Raw genomic sequence first — 17971 nt, 5'->3', positions numbered from 1 at the left:
TCATGGAGATTATATTTATTATTAGAAGAGAGGCTGCTTTACTGATTCATATTTACAAATCTGTTGGCAAAAAAAGAAAATAATATCCAGTGTAATTTCTTAGCCTATTTTACAGCCCTGGCAAGAAGCATTCATTTGCAATAGCAGCAAACGCCTATGGGTTGATTGCCTGCTACAGCTAAGTGCAAGGAATAGCATGGATCACCTACATGGTGGCTGGCTGCAGGCTAGGCCCAGACACGGGCACATGCATCTGCAGCCCAAAGGAGGGGGTAGGCACCACACGGCTGCTCCAGCCCATGTGGGGCCAGGACATGGCACCCTGAGCCTGTTCAACGATTCAAATTTCAACAAAATTTGGCAAAGCTGGTAAGCCCGCTGCTGTCTCTACATTTCTGGGAATGTAGCCCCACATCCTAAGTATAAATCGTTTAGTGCTTCAGAAGGCCAAATGAGCTGAGCACTGGGATGGGATGAATGTTTGAAGCAGATAATGGCACATTTTTGTTGGCGTGTTTGACAGAGCTAATCCCAACAAAGCAGCAAGATTTCCTGGCCCACTGGACCGCAGAAGGATCTAGTACAATCAGGGGAACCACAATCCTTGGTTCAGCTGGGCACGAACTGAACTCCTGCCAAAGAGTCCATCAGAGCAAACCTGTGCTCTGGAAACACCCATTTACGCACACTGAAATCCAGCAGGTTCAAGGCACTGCTGTACATGTGACACCTTTTGCCTGACCCTTTGGTGCAGGTATCAACCCTTAAACCTGACTGCTGGCAGGGCTCAGCTCCCCACTGCAATCAGGAGCGGGTGATCCCATGTCCCCACTTGACATGGGATGTAGAAACAACAATGCAACTTTGGATGCTACCAGCAGACTTAGCGTTGTATGAACAATCCCAACACACAACTTTGGCCTTGCAGCAGATCTTCCTCTAGCAGAGAAAATGCTTCAAAGGAAAAGAAGAGTCACACCAGGATACCACAGAATTAGAAGCTGCTGCTTGCTAAGGAACATGCAACAGTGTCTGGAGGCTGTGGGGAGATCTGTGCACTGCCTCCGAAAGACACTCTCCTTGCTGTGTCTATATGTTCTCGTTGGCATGCAGAAAGCCCCAGGCGTTTAATGACAAATGAGGACGCTGAGCTGCCGGGCTGACAACATCCCTATGCAGGCTCCACAGCACATCAGCTGCTCAGACCTGCCTCTTCCCTTCCCTTTCCTTCCCGATCCCTCTGCCGCTCCAGTGCGAATTTGGTAGGAAGAACACGGGTGCTGCTGCTGACTCCGGACAGCGTCATTTCACAAGCAGGTGGGAAAGCTACTGCTCTGCCTGGAAGGGTATTTCTGAGCACAACAGAGCTTCTCACTGTCAAGGGCCTTTCCTGCTGTCTCCAGGCCTGGGACAAACCAGGAGGGTGGGCAAAGCTGACATTCAGCTCCTGGCAGAGCTCTCTGTGAAGGAGGTCCTGGCTGGGGCTGGCCAAACCCAGCAGAGTCCTAACATGCTCGTATACCTGGTGCCAGGAAGGGAGGGTGCAGGAGCCATGGAGGCTGCTCTGAGCTCTACTGGCACCTTCCCAGCAGCTCTTCAGGAAAGCTGGTGTCAGCTCACACAGCCTGTGTAGGAAGGGCCTGGCAGAAAGGAGCTGCGAGGCTGGCTGAGGTTTCCCCTCCAAAGGATCTGGCCTTGTTGGAGGATGCCAAAGAGGCTGTCACATCTGTTTGTTACCTAGCGCATGGCCCTCTCCTTGTCCCCAGGCCCCACAGTGTGGGTGGGTGCTGGTTTAGCTCAGAACAGGGCTCATCCGTCCTACACACTGACTCATCCCCATGGCAGCCACAGGGGCTATGCAGCTCCAAGGCCACCTAAAAGAGAAGGTGAGGTGGATGTTGAAGTATGAGGTTCCAGCCATGGGATGTTTGCCTGTCCGGCCACCCAGCGGCAGAGACTCAAAGACCCTGCACCTTCACAACCCTCTTCCAACAGCATCGAGGGGTACCAGAGCTATCCTAAAACTCCCAGTCAACAGTCTGCAGCAGTGAACTAGGCTGACTCCATACCATTGGAGTTATCCCCAGTACCTCCCCCGGGACTGGCTCATGCCATAGCACGGGAGTGATGTCCTCCTACCTAAAGCCAACTCTGCCCCCCAAAGAGAGACAGGGGAGTCTCATGGCCCCAGGTAGCAGTTTCTCATGGATGTCACAGCCCTTTCAAGGAGCAAGTAGTCCTGCAGCTCTGAGGAGGAGGGCTTCCCCCCTCTGACATACACAAGAGGGCCAGGAATGACTGAATCTGGCCTGGCATATCCAAGGACTTCTTGGTCCTACTGTGGAACAGCCCAAGCCTTCCAGGATTGTCTAGTCCCTGTTCTCGAAGTCATATGTTGGGGGATGCTGAGGGCTAACCCAGAGTGTGACAACAGCAAGGACAATGGAAGAAATCTAAGTGGAAGGGAGAAGACATCGGACACCCAGCAACTCCCCAGAGCAGCGTCCTACACCCCAGGGCCAGCACCTCAAACCAGCCCTTTGATGAAGCTCGTGTCTAAGTGCACTATCAGCATGCGAAGAAAGGACATTTCCTTGCGTGTGTTCTCAAAGATAATCCGAGGGTCATCAGACTGACAACGCAGGCAGTTGGGGGCCATCACCATGGCCAGGTTGTTCACATCCATCTTTGTTCTGCCCACGTTTGACGGCTGCGCAAAGATCTGTAGGCAATAAGGAGAAGTTCAGCTGCAGCACTGAAAAAAGACAAGAGACTCCAAACATGTGGCCCAACAAAAGGGGCAAGGGCAGTAGAGATGTGGCCTCCCTAAAGGGAAATGCCCCAACCGCCACACTCACAGGGGAAGGCCTCTGCGCTCTGCCACAGCTGATGGCGTGGGAGCCTCTGCAGACAGGGAATGTCTTGCAGTTCCCAAGCTGTCCCCTTGGGACCAGCCCTGTCCGCAGTCCACAAGACCAGGAATCAACACAGTTTATAGCTCCCATAAGGGACAAGGCCAGCAGACCCTATGCCCCCTGCCATCAATCCCACTTTAAATACAGGTGAGAGGTCCTAAAATTCAGCTGATGGCACGCCATAACTGTCCCGCTAGCTATGCCCCTTGCGTGCCAGGCTCCTGGCCAGCAGTGGAGGAAGCTCAGGACTGCTGGGGCTGCCTACCTGCAGGAAGTGTATGAGGTAACACAGGACCAGTCTGTTGAGCTCTGGCAGAAGCTGCACCACGGCCACAGCAGCGTCGGGGTTCTCGTAGTTGCTGATGCACTCCTTGTAGAACTGCTGGGGGATTACGGGCTCCTCTAGCTCCCGATACCACAGCTTGAGAAGAGAGGCTGGGCAGAAAGCAGGGTGCATGAGAAAAGCTCTGGTCAACTCCCCGCCACGTTTGGGCACAGGACGAGGCCACAGAGCTGTGTCTTTGGCTACACGCCACAGCCTGAGAGCTTGCAATAGCTCAGCAAGCCAAGCCACGTCATGCTCAATAAAGCTGCAGAATAGGGTGAGGAGGCAGCACAAAACATCACCAAAGCTGCTTGTGGGAAAGAAAAATGGGCTCTTTCTTGCCCCACTGTTGACAGTGCTAACAAATGCAGGCAAATCTCAGGTGTCACTGATAAGAAAGGCTCTCTTCTGCCTTTTTTGCAGAGATAAATTTGACAGCAAGACTGAACACCTCAGGAACCAGAAGACAGAGAAAGGTTATGTTTCACCTTATTTGAGTCTTGGCTTTGAAATGCTTGGATAGGCAAATCAACTCCTTAGACGGAAATGCTGGCTCTTATCTACCTGCTTCGCCAAGAAGCAGCTCTGAGGCCGCCTAAAGGAAAGGGTGAGTCAGAGACGCCTGGAGAAAGACTGCTGCTCCTGAATCCTCGCAGCTGCTCTGCATGCTGTCCAGCTCACATGGCCTAGCTCTGACAGAGACAGCTGGAGGCAGCGATGCCCATCGCCTCAACGCTTTGCCGCGGGCAGTATTTGAGGACGCAGCAGAAAGGCAAAGAATAAGAAGCTCTGTTGGTGAAGACAGCTTTGCCCACCATGCTGAGTGCAGCACTGTCCCCAAAGAGCAGCAAGTCCCCTGGGCTGCTCCCTTCCCTTCCCCTCAGCATCGTACCACGGCTGAGGGCACACCACAAGCGTGCAGCATTCCCGTACCTGGGATGTTGGGGTCACTGAGGCCGCTTGGGATTCTCCACTGATCCACCTGCAGTTTCAATGCATTGACTTCATCGATGTCACCCGGTATCCTGCAGACAGAGACACAGCAGGGATGCTTCAGAGAGCACACACAGTGCTCTGCAATGTGCCGGGGTGGCAGCTGGCCAGCAAGCCGTGGCTCCGAGACTGCTGCTGGGGTCCCGTGGAGAAGAGCACGTGCCAGAGGCTACAAAAGCAGGTCCTCAGAAAGAACCCGTTGTTCGTTTTCAGACACAGCTTCAAAATGTGGGTAGTAGAAACACTTGTTTCGTTCCTACTAACTCAGGCACCAACTGTCATTTTGACCTCAGGAACTATTATTTTCTGTAACTGTGCTTCTCTGTGGCATTTTTCAGTCTAGAGATATGGACAACTCTGGCTAAATATGCCAAGACAGTTGAAATTACTCAAGGCAAAGTCGGGTCTTTTCCTGATTACCTTAAATCAAGTTTAACAACTGAAAAATTAACAAAAATCTTAAAAAAAAAAACATAACCCCCCCCAAACCAGAACCCCTATACTGACCACATGGCATCTTTCTCTCTCTTGAATCCTCACATGGTCACCCAGGAGCAGAATACCCTGAGTTTTGTGCATCATTAAGGCTGAAGTGTTGCATTTGATGAACTGCTTTTAGGTGACAGATTGTCATCTTTTCATAATGACATTCAGTCCCTGGAGGGTACTCTAATTGGCCCCTGGTCTGCCTTTCAGCATGACCTGTTCAGGGAGATCCCATACTTGATAATTATCTGTAACTCCTTCTCAAGTGTTTATTACCTGTTGCAAGCAGGCAAAAAAAGCAGCAAACCTGCATTTAGGGCCACTGCATTAAGATCAGCGCAAGCTATTTGGGACATGGTCAGCAGGGAGCAGTTATGCTCCACCTTGCAGCTGTCACTGAAGTCCTCAACACTCAGTAAAACACTCAGGATGCCTCTGCAGGGAGAAGAAAGACGGGAAGGAGGCGCAGGCAGAGCATCGCCCACTCAGGGCCTTTGACCCACCAAACTCCAGGAGGGGAGGAGGTACCCTGCTCCTCAGCCCCACATCTGGGAACTCTTTGCCTGGGAAGGTGTCTGCAGCAGTCAGTCCTTTGCAGAGCAAAGCAAGACAGGGAGGAAGAGCTGCTGCCCATTAAATCCACCTGCCTGGGATTTGGGACTCCCCCCAGTCTCAGCCCCAGGTGTGGTTTAGAGCAATGATGCAAGCCTAAACCACTGCGCTGGGGCAAGACTTCTCTGGTCTCCCCTGTTGAATCCATTCCTCTTTGTACAAGACATTCAGCTCTTCACACGGACCAAACACATGAACATTGCATTCTTTTGGGAGATGCTCCACATTTTACATAAACACCACAAGCTGAGAGAGGACCTGGTTCCACAGATGAGACAGGCGGAGGGATGTCTCCTACATGCGATGGGACTAACCCCCGCAGGCTCACTTGCAAATAGGGAGGCCTATGGGAACTACCTAACTGGAGGGCAGAGCAGGATAGCAGCTCTCCGTAAAGGAAGAGCATTGGGAAACAAAAGGCTTTTTGGGTTAGAGATCTAGAAGAGAGAAGCTTCCCACTCTAAGGCCTTACTTTCTGCAAGGGACACTGCAAGTTACAAATAGCATGGTACTATGCCATATTTCGGTCCTTGGTTGGTGCCGATACTTCTCAGTCAATTCAGATTTCCACCTACCAGGCAGTCACTCCATTTCTAAGCAGCAGCATCCTACCACCAGTGGTGCACACAGGGCTCACAGGTGAGACACAGACTTTCTCCAGAAGACGTGTGGAAGGAACCCACAGTGTGAAGCAAGAATGCTACAAGAACTGCTCACACCAGACAACTGCAGCCATGGGCTCAGCCAGGCATCCAAGAGCTTGTCCCTTCCCTGCACGAGCCAACTGCAGTCATTTAAACTGATAGCAGTTCAGCGCTCTGCCTGGACACTTGCTGTCCTAAGTAGTTCAGATCATATCTACAAAGAATAATCTCCCCTCTGTGATAATGCATGCAAATAGACTAATGCTACCGAATCAGGTGATTCCTGAACCCTTGGGAAAGGTTATTTATTGTCCGATCTGGAACAGGGTGCTACCGTCAGGGAAAGGGAACCACCTGGAGGTCAATCTTGATTTCTTGACTTTGAGGACTGATGTGTGAGTGGATCATAAGTAATACAGAACCCCCAAAGCTCACCTGAAAATCCCTTCAGTCTGTTCTCCTCCTAACGCCAGGACCTGCTGCGACAGCTGCGTTTGTACCCAAGGCAGCTTGTTACCTGGATACATGTCCTGCTGCCGTAACATGATTTCCTCCAGAGAGCTGCCGAAGAGTGATGGTGTCATGATGGCATTTCTGGCATGTGTTATCTCTTCCACTGTTGGTTTACGGAGGCCCTGAGGACAGAGAAGAGCTCAGTGCAGCTGCAGCACAGCGCTGCTGGCCCACGGAAGAAGAGGGACCTATGGGAGGTGAGTGGCCGTGGGTCGAGAGGGCTGCTCGTGCGCATGCCACCCTGTTGGCCTTCCAGGAACGCCCTGCCAAGCCCAATTTCTGCTCTGCAGCCTGCACATGCTAAAATCGGGGGGGTTCAACTCATCAGGCCGAAGAGGAGCAGCAAAGCTGCTGCCTAATGGCAGGAGACTGCTTTGGAGAGTTTGGCCTTCAGATTCTGTTGCTGTGTTTTGACCTCTGCGTTTGGGAAATATTGCAGCTGTCCCAAGACCTGGCGTGGCTTCGTTGCGCTGGTGCGGCAGGAGGAAGAAGCAGAGCCCAGCCTGTCCCAAAGCTGTGACAAGGCCAGCAGAGGGCACATGTACATCAGCCCCTGCTTCACGCAAGCACATGGCCACAGGGCAGTGGGAAAACGGCCCTTTAGGAGAGGAGAATTCCAGGTATGTCCAACTCCAGGGTCCAGCTTAAGACCAGGAAAAGTTTAGTTTTCAGAGGGGCTAAATGCCTCTGCAAAGCAGGCACCAAGTGCCACCCGGGGCATCTGGGACGTGTTGCTTCTGCAAGACGCTGACACTTGAAAGGAATTTCTAATCTCATATAACGTGTGAGAAACTCGAAGCACTATCGCAGGCACTGCAGGCCGTCTAGCATAGCGACCGTTTGGCAATAACACCGCAGCCAAGCGAGATGCAGGGACGGGGGAGAGCACCGTTCCTCAAAGCTCTCGCTGACCCCTCGGCGGGTGGCAGCCGGCTGGGGTTGCAGTTGTGTGCAGTGCGTGTCTGGACATTTCCTGTTCTGTCCCCATGGGGATGCCGGGAGCCTTCACCCCTCCTGAGGTATTTCAGCTATTCGCTCACTGTACATGGAGTCCAGATGGCAGGGAGGCCCCAGAGGGATTTGCAGAAATAAAAGACGACCGGATCTGGCTCAGAGACCTAGGTCGGACAGGCTGGGGCTGTGTGCCAGCTTTTGCAGCCCAGCGCAGGACTGTGCGGAGGAAAGGGAGGAGGGGGATTTCCAGATAACGCAAAGCACACAGGCTCCTCTCTGTGCCAGACATCTCTACTGCGAGATTTTTTTGAACTGTAAACGGACAATCCTACAGTAAACCAGCTGCAAGACCAGGCCCATGTAAGCTCTCAGGGAGCAAAGAGAGACTCTTTCTTCTCCTGAGGAAACCAAGCTCCTTCCATTATGGGCATCCCCTGCACAGACAGCTCCTATTACCTTGGGAATAGTCAAACATCAAGTTTGTCTGCAAAGTCCCTACGGCAGGTGAGCATCCAGCTATACAGCTCCCAGCATGGCAGGCACAGCTCTCTGCCGGGAGCTATCGTGGGACCTGGGCAGCAGCCCTGCCCACACACGCATGGGGAGACGAGTCTTGAACGAGTCTCCTCTGCTCTATCTCCGTTTTCCATCACTGAATCAGCGATGACCTCTGAGAGTCATGGGACTGGTTTCTCCGGGGCCTGGAAAGCAGAGCGCGCAGGCAGCTCTACGGGCCCTGGCGTGGGGGCAGCTACTCACCTTTTTGCCTCCAGTGACAGCTACTTTCTGGAGTTTCCGGTAGCAATACTTGGCGTAGGTGCTGACGGGCAGCCCTAGCGGGAAGAAGAAACAAGCAGTCAGCCCACGGGCGCCGCACGCTCTCCGTGGAGCCCAGAGCCCTCACGGAGCACCAGCGCAGCACGGCACAAACGTCCATCCCCATTTTGCACAGCCTGTGCTGCAGGCAGGGCAGAGAGGCTGCCAAAATTGCTCCCGGAGCGCGCTGAACCCTCCCGGCCCCAGAGCCCTGTGGCAGGTGACGCTGGCGCACGTCGACGCTCGGGCTCTGAGGGATTTGCGTTCTGGCTCACGGCTCGTAGCTCTGCACCTCTCGCCGTCGCTCCTGCACCTCACAACCTCACACACGCGGCAGCCACCGCTCTGACCCCGTCCTGACTCGAAGCAAGCCGCCATTCGCCATTCACAGCCTGGGCACACGTGCAAGCACGAACCCTCATTCCCTGCTGCGCAACCACAGTTACACGGCTCACAGGCACAGGGCTAAGTATTGACATGTTGCTAGATCTCAGAAAAAGAGCATCCAGAGGCAGCTTCCTGCCAGGAAAGTTTTCAAGTGTTTTAAACAAATTGTTTAGGATTGGAGAACCAAAGTAGTAGGCTGGTAAGAGAGGCAGCGGTGGAGAAGGGCGTGCCAGGGCTGGAGAGCCAACGTCAGCCCTGACAGTCAACTCAGGACTGCAGGAAGAGGTGCAGCAAAGCAGAGGGAGATCTCTCATCTTCCCAGAAAGCTTTACTTTCTTTGCTACGGCTTCCTCCAACACCGCCTTGTACGCGAGATTCACGCGTGCTGTGTGATACAAAGGGAAAACCGACACACCAGAGCTTGGGAGTTTCCCCACAAAAGCTGTGGCCCTCTGCAAGGACGGCTGCTCCTGCTGTGCTTGGTTCAGCGGACTTTGAGGGCGAGCGGAGCCAGGATTCACAGAGCTAATCCCCCCATGACACCGGGAGAAATATTTGCACTGACAGAGCACTGATTGCTGGGAGAGTTTTTCCAAAACCATTGGCCTTTTGTTCTTTTTCGAGTCAAGCCCAAATTGCTTGCTGAAAGCAGTGAATAGAGCTGCCCTATCTGACTCCTTGCCAGACTCAAAGCTTGCAGCAGAGTTCAAAATACTTGTGGCTTTTAAAATCTACATTCTGCTCAGATGCTGCCTATTTCACATCGGCCTTTCATGCACTCCGTAGCTTAGGTAAACTAGTCGGGATCTTGGATTTCCTCAAATCTTCTCGTATAGAGAAAGGACAAGTTTGTCCCAAGCAGAATAACGAAGATGAGAGACGTGCTTTCTCCCATTCTCGTGCCAGCCAGCAGACAACCCACAGTCCTTGTACCCCCAAGACTAAACAAGCCCCCCCATCTTAACATGTCTGTTTGATTGTAACCTCTGGCGTGGAGCCCCTCAGTTACGCTGGAGAAATGCAGAAGGAGGTAGGACAGCATCCCCCGCTTCCACAGCAAAGAGAAGGAAAGTCACTTTTAAGAATTTCTCTCTCTCGGGAATATCTGAAGCAACATATTCTTTATATGCAAGAAATCTTTCTAATCCCAGGCATGATTTATAATGGGAATGCTTAAGAATGAAAGAAAAGAATGGAGCTAAATGAGCTGTTTTGTAATGCTTCAGTATTTTGGGTTACTGCTCCTGCTGTTAAAATGGTGGCGTACAGACACACCACGATGTGAAGTGGCATCTGGTTCACACAGGAATGAATGGGAAGAAGCGAGACTTGAATCCGTGTCAGAAAAAACACATAGAAGGCAGCACATTCAAAACTGATAATAGGAAATATTTTTTCACACTGCAGTTTGACCAAGAAACCCTTCATCGCATTAAAAGTTTAGCAAGGTTTGCAAAGGAAATGGCTGCTTCAGGGAGGCTGCGTTGCTGGCATGTGCAGGTAGCAGCAAGATGTGTTTGGCTGAGGTTTGTTCTGTTCCTTCCCAGAAAGCTCCCTGATCCTGGGAAAAGCCTAAACCTTCCATCTGATGCTTTCTGCAGAGAGGCCTCTTGTTTGCAACAACAGACAAGCTGCTGCCTGTCACCCAGAGGGGACTGCCAGGGTCGCGAGTGGAGCCACTGAAATTTCCAGCAAACAAACTGACACTAAACTCGCCCTGTGCATAGAGGGCTGGACATCCTACTGCCCACGTGTCTGAGTCATCAAAACCTGGAGGGAGCCTCGAGGAACAGGGGTGATTCGGGCTCTCTCTCTGCGGGTGCAGAGCAGAATGGCCCCACACAGGGGACCTGCACCTTAAGCACACAATTTGTGGCCTCCTTCTTACTTAACGGGAGGCATCCACCCCAGTCTGAGCTCTCCTGGCTCCCAGGGCATGTGCACAGCAAGATGTATGAAGGAGACTGAGAAAGGCCAGGAGACCGAGTGGTGAGATGGGAGGGAAAACACTAGGGAAAGGAGCAGAATTTAGCCTTATCTCTGCTTTTCAAATCTACCTGGCTGCTTTAGAGATTCTCAGGTAGAAACCTGCTCCCGGGATTTAACTCATTATGTATGGTCAGGTCTCCTTAACAAAACTGCCATGGACCTTGCCCCCAACCCCCAACTTCTACCTATCAGTGTCAGCACAAGTCATTTTAGCCTGCACAGGCTGGAAAAGGGCTCATACTAACGGTAATTCCACTTCTCTGAGCACATCGTGAATCTGTGAAATTCAAGCTGATCTGTTATTTCCTCTGGTACCACAGTAGCCTCAGGAGCTCAGGAAGAGAAGACTACTAACAACCCACAACAGTGAAAAACAGTTTGCAAAGGAAAATATTTTTCCATGTGCTGGCCTAAAAACACATGCAAAGAAGTTCTTAAAGAGCCTCTCCTTTCATACCAAGTTAAAAGCCAGGCAACACACATGCAGGAACGCACCTTCTGGAACAGACTCAAGTGCTTTCCTGCCAAAAATCTCTTAAAAAATGCAGCAAACAATGTGGATTCAGAACCCAGCTATGGGGCGAGTATTTTAGCACAGCAGAAGCTGTTGCGAAAGTATTTCTCTGATCTATTGCTGCCTCATGCAGACCTCAGTCGGGCACAAATAGAAGCCTTTGGTACAGACTTTGCACTGGTGCCGCTCTCCTGGTTTAGATCTGAACAGGGACCTCCACTTCATGGCAATGTCTTAGCCCCTTCTTTCTCCCTCCTCATGCGGGGCGGGCGTTCCTCTGCATCCCCGTAATCCTACTCCGTCCCCATTCCCTGCATGGGAACTGCCATACTTCATCAGCCCAAAGGTCCACATGTGTCAGCAGCCTGCATCTACCAGCAGAAGAACGAGAAACAGATACAGGATGTATTGAAAATGATTATTCCCCTGCTAAAATCTCCCAGCTAATGGCATGTGGGAGATATCCTAAGGCAACGTTGCACCTGGACCATTAATACCTACTGACCAACCTGCCTTCTTTGAATTTGTCCCATTTCTTCCCAAACCTGTTTATACTCTTGACCAGCACAACACCCTGCATTGCCGACTCCTACAATTTAATGTGGTGCCTCAGGAAAATGTAGTCTTAAACCTGCTGCCTGATAACAAAATGGGGTGGTTTCCAGTTCTTTCGCTATGATAAACAATGAGAGATCTTTTTCCTCTCACTTTCCCCAGACAACTTGCAATTTCTTTCAGCCTGCTGACCTTCTCTCTCGCCCTTCTCTCTTCCATGTCCACATCTGCCGAGCCTTTCGCTGCAGGGCCGGCACCTGGCCACGCTGATCAGCCCCAAAGGAAGCCACGGGCGGGACGTGGAATGACGTGGAATTTTTCTAAAAGCTCCTGATCTTCTGCTTGTTTTTTGACTGCTTCCAAGCACTGCATATATGTTTTTCAAAATCTGTATACAGTAACTCCAAAATTTCTTTCCTCACTTGAAACAGCCAAGGAAGAGCCCATCACTGCAGGTGCAGTTAAGGATGTCTTCCCCAGGTACAACACTTTGCTTTTATTGACATGTAATTTTTCTCTGCTGCTTGACCGCTCAGCAACTCGCCCTTGCGAGATCCTGTTGCACCTTCAGTTTTTACAACCTGAATAGTTTTGTATCAACACCAAGCTTTGTCAGCTCATTATTTGATTCCTTTTCTCAGTTCACACCAAACCCCAGAATACATTCCTGCAGGATCATTAGGCAATCCTCCTTGTGAAACAGGTCATTTATTTCTACCTTTTACTCTTCTGCCTTTGAATCGGTTGGTTTCATGAAAGGTCTCCCACCACCTTCATACTCCATTCACCCACGGAAAATTACGTTGAAAGATGGAGATTGCCAAGGTAAGTGTGGATTGCTTTCGGTGCAGATCCGATGCTATGATGATGTTTACTCACCCAGGTGTTTACTTACAAGTCTCTACACTGAAGGAAGCTGGGGAAAAAACCCACTGCTTTAATTGCCTTTGTTTTTCACTGGAAGACTTATATACATGCCTACATATATACCGTTCAACCATTCTGAAGACAGAACATTTAACATCCTTATCGATTCCTCTGTTACATTACTGCTACAGCATCTATATGCATCTAAATATTTCACAGCTCCTAGCGAATACCTTTCCACGAGAGCCTTGCAAGGCGAGGGAACGATGTTACACCCACACCGTACAAATAAGGCAAACGGCGTGGATGGAGCAGACACAGGTATCCTGAGGAAAAACCTGACCTTTTCGGTCATTAGCAGATAGCACTTTGCATGTTCAGGCAGGATTCTCATCTACCTCAGCTGCAGCTCCAAGTGTGCAAAACTTGTCTGAATTAGAGCCCAGAGTCTGAGGTCAGACTCCAGAAAAAATCATCATCATTACTAGTTACTTGTGAAAAATCTGCTTCAAGTGACTTGCCAACCCTTTCTCTTCCTGGTGTTACGACTCTCCTTTGCTGCACAATTTTTGCGACAAACTGGCTGGAGCCTTGCAGACAAGCTCATTTATTCTAAAACACCAGCTTGCTCCCCGAGCTCTCTTTTGTGTGCAATAGAGCAGACAGGGTCCTGTGAAGGGAACGGCATGTGATCTGTCATTAGATACCCAACTAAGGCCACACAGGCATTTCTGTCTTTCAAGTGCTTCATTCTGGAAACCTAATAAAGCTCTCCTGCTGTGCCTTTTGAAAGCAATTTCCAATATTTTATATTTTAAATAAAAACTACCTCTGGCTTCCTAAGCACAACTCCAGCACATGCAACATAGATAGACGATTGCACAGAAAAGCCTGCTCAGCCCATGGACAGAACACACCATGCACAGAAAATCGCAGGGCAGTTGTCCCACAAAGATACCAAAGCCCCTCTGAACACAAGCAAAACGACTTTTCAAAGGCTCAGAATTGGCTGAACTCTTCTGGGTCTGAACAGGGAGGGAAAAAGACATATTCCTAACAGAAACATAATTCCTCCGTGCATAATTCCTCCTCTGCTCTGGATCCCGCAGGAGCCAACCTATTTAAAGGGAAAATGATAGAAGCTTTCTTGCTGCAAAGAGAACAGGGCCTTTAACCAAGGGGCCTCCTCAGCCATTTGCCAGATTTGCGGTTGACTCTAAGAAACAGTGACACATGGAAATCACTGCAGGTCTCTGGAGAGCACAGCTGCGGTTTCCACGTTTCATACACCTGCCTGCTAGAGTGAGGTATGGCTCAACAATGCAAGAAGTTGTCCTCCAGGGCTCCCAAAACCAGATTAAAAACACTGAGGCCATATGATATAAGCCGCTGTCTGATATGAATTCACAGAGCCGACTCAAGTTTCCTAAAAAATATAAAAAATTGAATGAACTTTGTCCGGGCACATTTTAGGCCAGATAAAGCATCATTTGTCCTCCTGCAGCCAGCATTAAAACCTCAGGCTGGAGTAATACATGAGCTCTTGTTCATTCAGTAGAGATGATATTGCAAGCCCTAGACTGCTAGATCAAATTTGTACAGCTATGTAATCCAGCGTTAATGACCAGAGAAATCTGCCTCTGCCAACAACACCCCAGCCAGCACTCCTTGCTGTGGCTGGGAGATGACTAGCACTGCCTTACCCGGAGCCAGCTCGGCTTTCTCCATACCCTGCTTTGGAGCAGCACACAGCTCTCCTAGCTGGCTTGGAGGCCCGAAGGAATCACGCCCATGCACTGTGCAGGCATTTCTGGGTGAGCACAGGGTGCTCCAGCCAGGAAGGGCAGGACAAGGGGAATGGGGCTCCACAGTCCAGGAAGCATGGACAAGAAGTCAATGCTTGGGAGCAAAAGGCAGTGCTGTTTATCAGATGTCCTCCCTGAAGGTCCTCAAGTTGGGTGGTGGTTTACAAAATCTGTCACTCCAATTTAGACAGGTTCTCGCCAACATACTGTTTCAGATGGCTTGTAACACTGAATGTGCTATAGAAAAGTCTGCAGCATGCACTCTGGTTGGGTTCCAGTCCCAGTCTGCATCCAAGTTAAAAACCCTTTTTTTCTCTGCACGTGTCCCACCTGCGAGTGACAGGGGTCCCTCCTGCCCTATGCTGCTACCCATCCCTCGTGCCCAGGAGTACCTGCCCCCATGCACTGCCCAGCTGCCACCCACACTGCTCCGTTCTGATCCATTCTCTGGCCAAACCTCTTATAGGGCACGTACAGTAAAGTTTCCTGAATCTATGTCTATAAGCTTAAAAAAATGGTCTGATTCTCAGTGGAACTCAGCAACCCAGCCTGTCTGAGGTCAGTGCAGTCCTTCCTCCCATTACCTTCATCCTCAGTATTTTGTTTCCTCTTTTTCCTGGATTTTGAGTTCTTCTTGTTTTTCAGATCCGTGAGCTCCTTGATGCGCTGTGCAACTGAAAATTCAAAGCACTGTTAACTGAGCAACAAAGGAGACCGAATGCTCCCTGCCCTCCTCCCCTTCAGCATGGCAGGAAGAGACTCTGGGTTAATAAACCATTAACAATGTAGAACTGTAAAACACCAAAGCCCAGAACTGCCCTTAGACTTGAACTAGAGCAGCCAACCTCACTATGGTGTGAGGAGGTCTGCTCAGGGAAAAGTCCTGTACCACAACCAACTCCAAATGCACCAGAGTCAGGGACCTAGAATGTCCCCAGACTCCTCTGAATGGCCAAATATTTGAGAAGGGGCTCCAGGCTGCAAATTTGTATTGCCTAAATATCAGCAGCAGGAATAAGCCACTTAAATAGTTCGGATTACTTCTCCATACTGCCTGGGTCCTGGTGCTGGTAGGGCAATTTTTTGTCTCCATGTCTGGCATAGCTGGAGGGAATAATTTTGGGGGGGAGAAGTGACAACAGTCTGGGTTCCTCGTGAAAACCCAAACCAATGCTGTACATCCACCAGTGCAGGGAAGGAACTCCTAATGTTAAGGCCACAAGCATAAGACCCGAAAGCATAGCACCATGGCTGCCCCCAGGACCCACCGCTGCCCGCAGCACTCACTAGCAGGGAGCAGGGATGTGCTGGGGCAGAATACCTGCCCTGAAGATTTGCGGGAGACTTGAACTCATGTTTGGAGCTTGACTGGGAATAAAAGCTTTGGTTTCTCACTTGAGACTGGACAAGTCACAAGCTCTGATTCTTTGAAAGCAAAATTCCTCATGTAGTCATGAGGCTCTAACGAACAACGTTGTCAGACTGGAACTTTGCTTTGCTAATGAGCACCACAGAAATAGTCACAAATCAGCCAATAAATACCCTGCAGGTTGACAGCTGGCATTTTTTTTTTTAAACAAAGATGCTGTAGCAACTTAAAATTGGAGTAATGCTTGGATATATTTGTTAGGTAGGAGCACACCTTCCTTTTCATGCAACTCTGGGCTGGTCCCCAAGGCTTTTAAAAGACACTGATGAATCACATCTGTTTACAACACAAGCCAGTATCCTTCAGGATCGCTGGCTAGTTGCCATTCTAAGGCCTGTTTGTAACCTTTGCAAGGGCTCCCTAACATTTAACTTTTTTTTTTTTCTTTCTGCTGGCTTTAAGGAACTTTGAATCAAATCATGTCTTCAGAGAATCCAAGGAAACTCTGCCCTTGGTGGAGGTGAAATCAGCTCTTTTCAGGGCTGATATTGCCAGGCTGATCAACGAGATGAGCCCAGTCTAGGGCTGGCATTTCTTTTGCCAGACACGAGTGACAATTGCAGGGAGATGAACTGGTGGCAGCTGCATTTCGCAGAGGAAGGATGAAGTCGCCCAGCATGTGGTGCTCTCAGTGATGGAAACCACAGTATTGGCTGTTGACTACCTGTTTTTTTAAAACCAGACAACCCTGAGTAAATGGCACAACCCACCAAAATGCTGCTGAGTATACACTGGTGTGCATGAGGCACTTACTGTTTTCATCGCTGTCAAGGTGACGATAGATGTAACCTTCCAGATAAGACTGGAATTTGGGTGATGGGGAGAAGAAGGCCAGACTAATGGCCATCAGTTCCCAGCCCCATGCCAGACTTTGGTAGCACGTATTATCTGTTGTCTGCCTGATCAGTTGTATGTAGAGCTCATCCCGTAAACCTTGTATGCTCCAACACTTGGTGACTGTGACCAATGCCACGTGATTCCGATCCATGCGAGTTTGACGATCTCCCATGTAGCTCTGCACCAGTTTGAACATCTCACAGGCTTCTTTTTTGATGGTGCGGTTGCTAGTGATGAGCATTGGCTTTTTGATAGAGCCGCCATTCCAGGAGAGCATGTTGGAGATGGAGATCCTTCGGCGGAAGATGCCCTGAGTGTGCATGTTCAGGTTTTTAGAAGCCCAGTCTGCCATGCTGCTTTGAGAGATGGGCTTTCGTAGAGTATTGTAAGGGAAATGATATCCTATGCAGCTGCCAGGCTGGCCGCTGCTCTCCGGCTTGGGGTCCAACTCTATTGTCCCGGGCTGCAATGGAGAACAGACATGTTAAAAACTGCTTAACTGATTCCCTTACCCTGGTAGGAAAATTAATAACAGTGAGTGAAGCTAACGGCAACTGCAAAGTGGTAAATCTGCATAAAGCATGATTTTGTGCAGAATCTGTTGCTGACATCTGTAGTTCTGCAAGAGCCCTGGCTGGCACAGTAGCATATGGACACTGTCCCCGAGGGAAACTTTGGGACAAGGAGAAATGGGGCTGATTTTCCGTGCTGTCCCAGAACTCCTGGTGACAGCCCAAGCAGGAGCTGGGCTGACTGCCAGAGCAGCAGTGCAGCACTGTGGCAGGAAGCACACACCAGGGAGCCAAGTCTCTCACAGCCCTTCAGCTCCTGCTTCCTTCTGGGCTACAGGAGCCCAGCTCTGCCCAGGACGTGGCGGAGCAGGCAGCCACAGGACTATCAGAACAGTCTCCTCCTTGCTTCTACTTTCTGTGGCTGAGACAGTCCCATAGCTGGTTCCTGCCTCTACTATTTTTCCAAGTTCTGATAAGAAAAAGACGCACAACCAAACTGACACGGCAAGCTACTGTCAGCAGCAGCTGAGCTTTGGGTGGCCCGTACCTGGGCAGAATCTGCATGGAGTCATTCAAATGCCTCAATGGCTCCACCGCAACCTTCTCTATGGAAATACTGGCCAGACACACAAATGCGACAGGAAAAGCTAAAAGAGGGAGGCACAGCGGAAGCACAAACACATCTGTTTTAATGGCAAGGCTGACACTCAGATAGGATAATCATTCAAACCAAATAGGTGTCTTGGGAAGAAAGAAGGGCAATGCTGAGGGAAGGTGACAAGTACCGTGCAATCATAATCCAGAGACAAATCCCCTCA

The 17971-nt window shown here is 50.2% G+C and overlaps 1 protein-coding gene across 3 annotated transcripts in view; it reads right to left on the bottom strand.

Moving 5' to 3' along the window:
• LOC112983172 (rho GTPase-activating protein 39-like) overlaps positions 1-17971 on the bottom strand; it is a 68289-nt gene continuing 50318 nt past the window's right edge. For all 3 annotated transcript variants that reach the window (XM_064521337.1, XM_064521338.1, XM_026100108.2), the window contains 7 exons: positions 16558-17104; positions 14960-15049; positions 8202-8275; positions 6411-6610; positions 4174-4265; positions 3181-3350; positions 1-2722 (listed from right to left, as the gene is read on the bottom strand). In XM_064521337.1, coding sequence (XP_064377407.1) covers positions 2528-2722; positions 3181-3350; positions 4174-4265; positions 6411-6610; positions 8202-8275; positions 14960-15049; positions 16558-17104 — 1368 coding nt within the window. In that variant the 3' untranslated portion in view covers positions 1-2527. The remainder of the gene's footprint in view (positions 2723-3180; positions 3351-4173; positions 4266-6410; positions 6611-8201; positions 8276-14959; positions 15050-16557; positions 17105-17971) is intronic.

The sequence above is a fragment of the Dromaius novaehollandiae genome, chromosome 16 (assembly GCF_036370855.1).
Source record: "Dromaius novaehollandiae isolate bDroNov1 chromosome 16, bDroNov1.hap1, whole genome shotgun sequence".
NCBI lineage: Eukaryota > Metazoa > Chordata > Aves > Casuariiformes > Dromaiidae > Dromaius > Dromaius novaehollandiae.
Note: the sequence above shows the minus strand (reverse complement) of the source record. Positions and strands in the feature narration are given on the sequence as shown.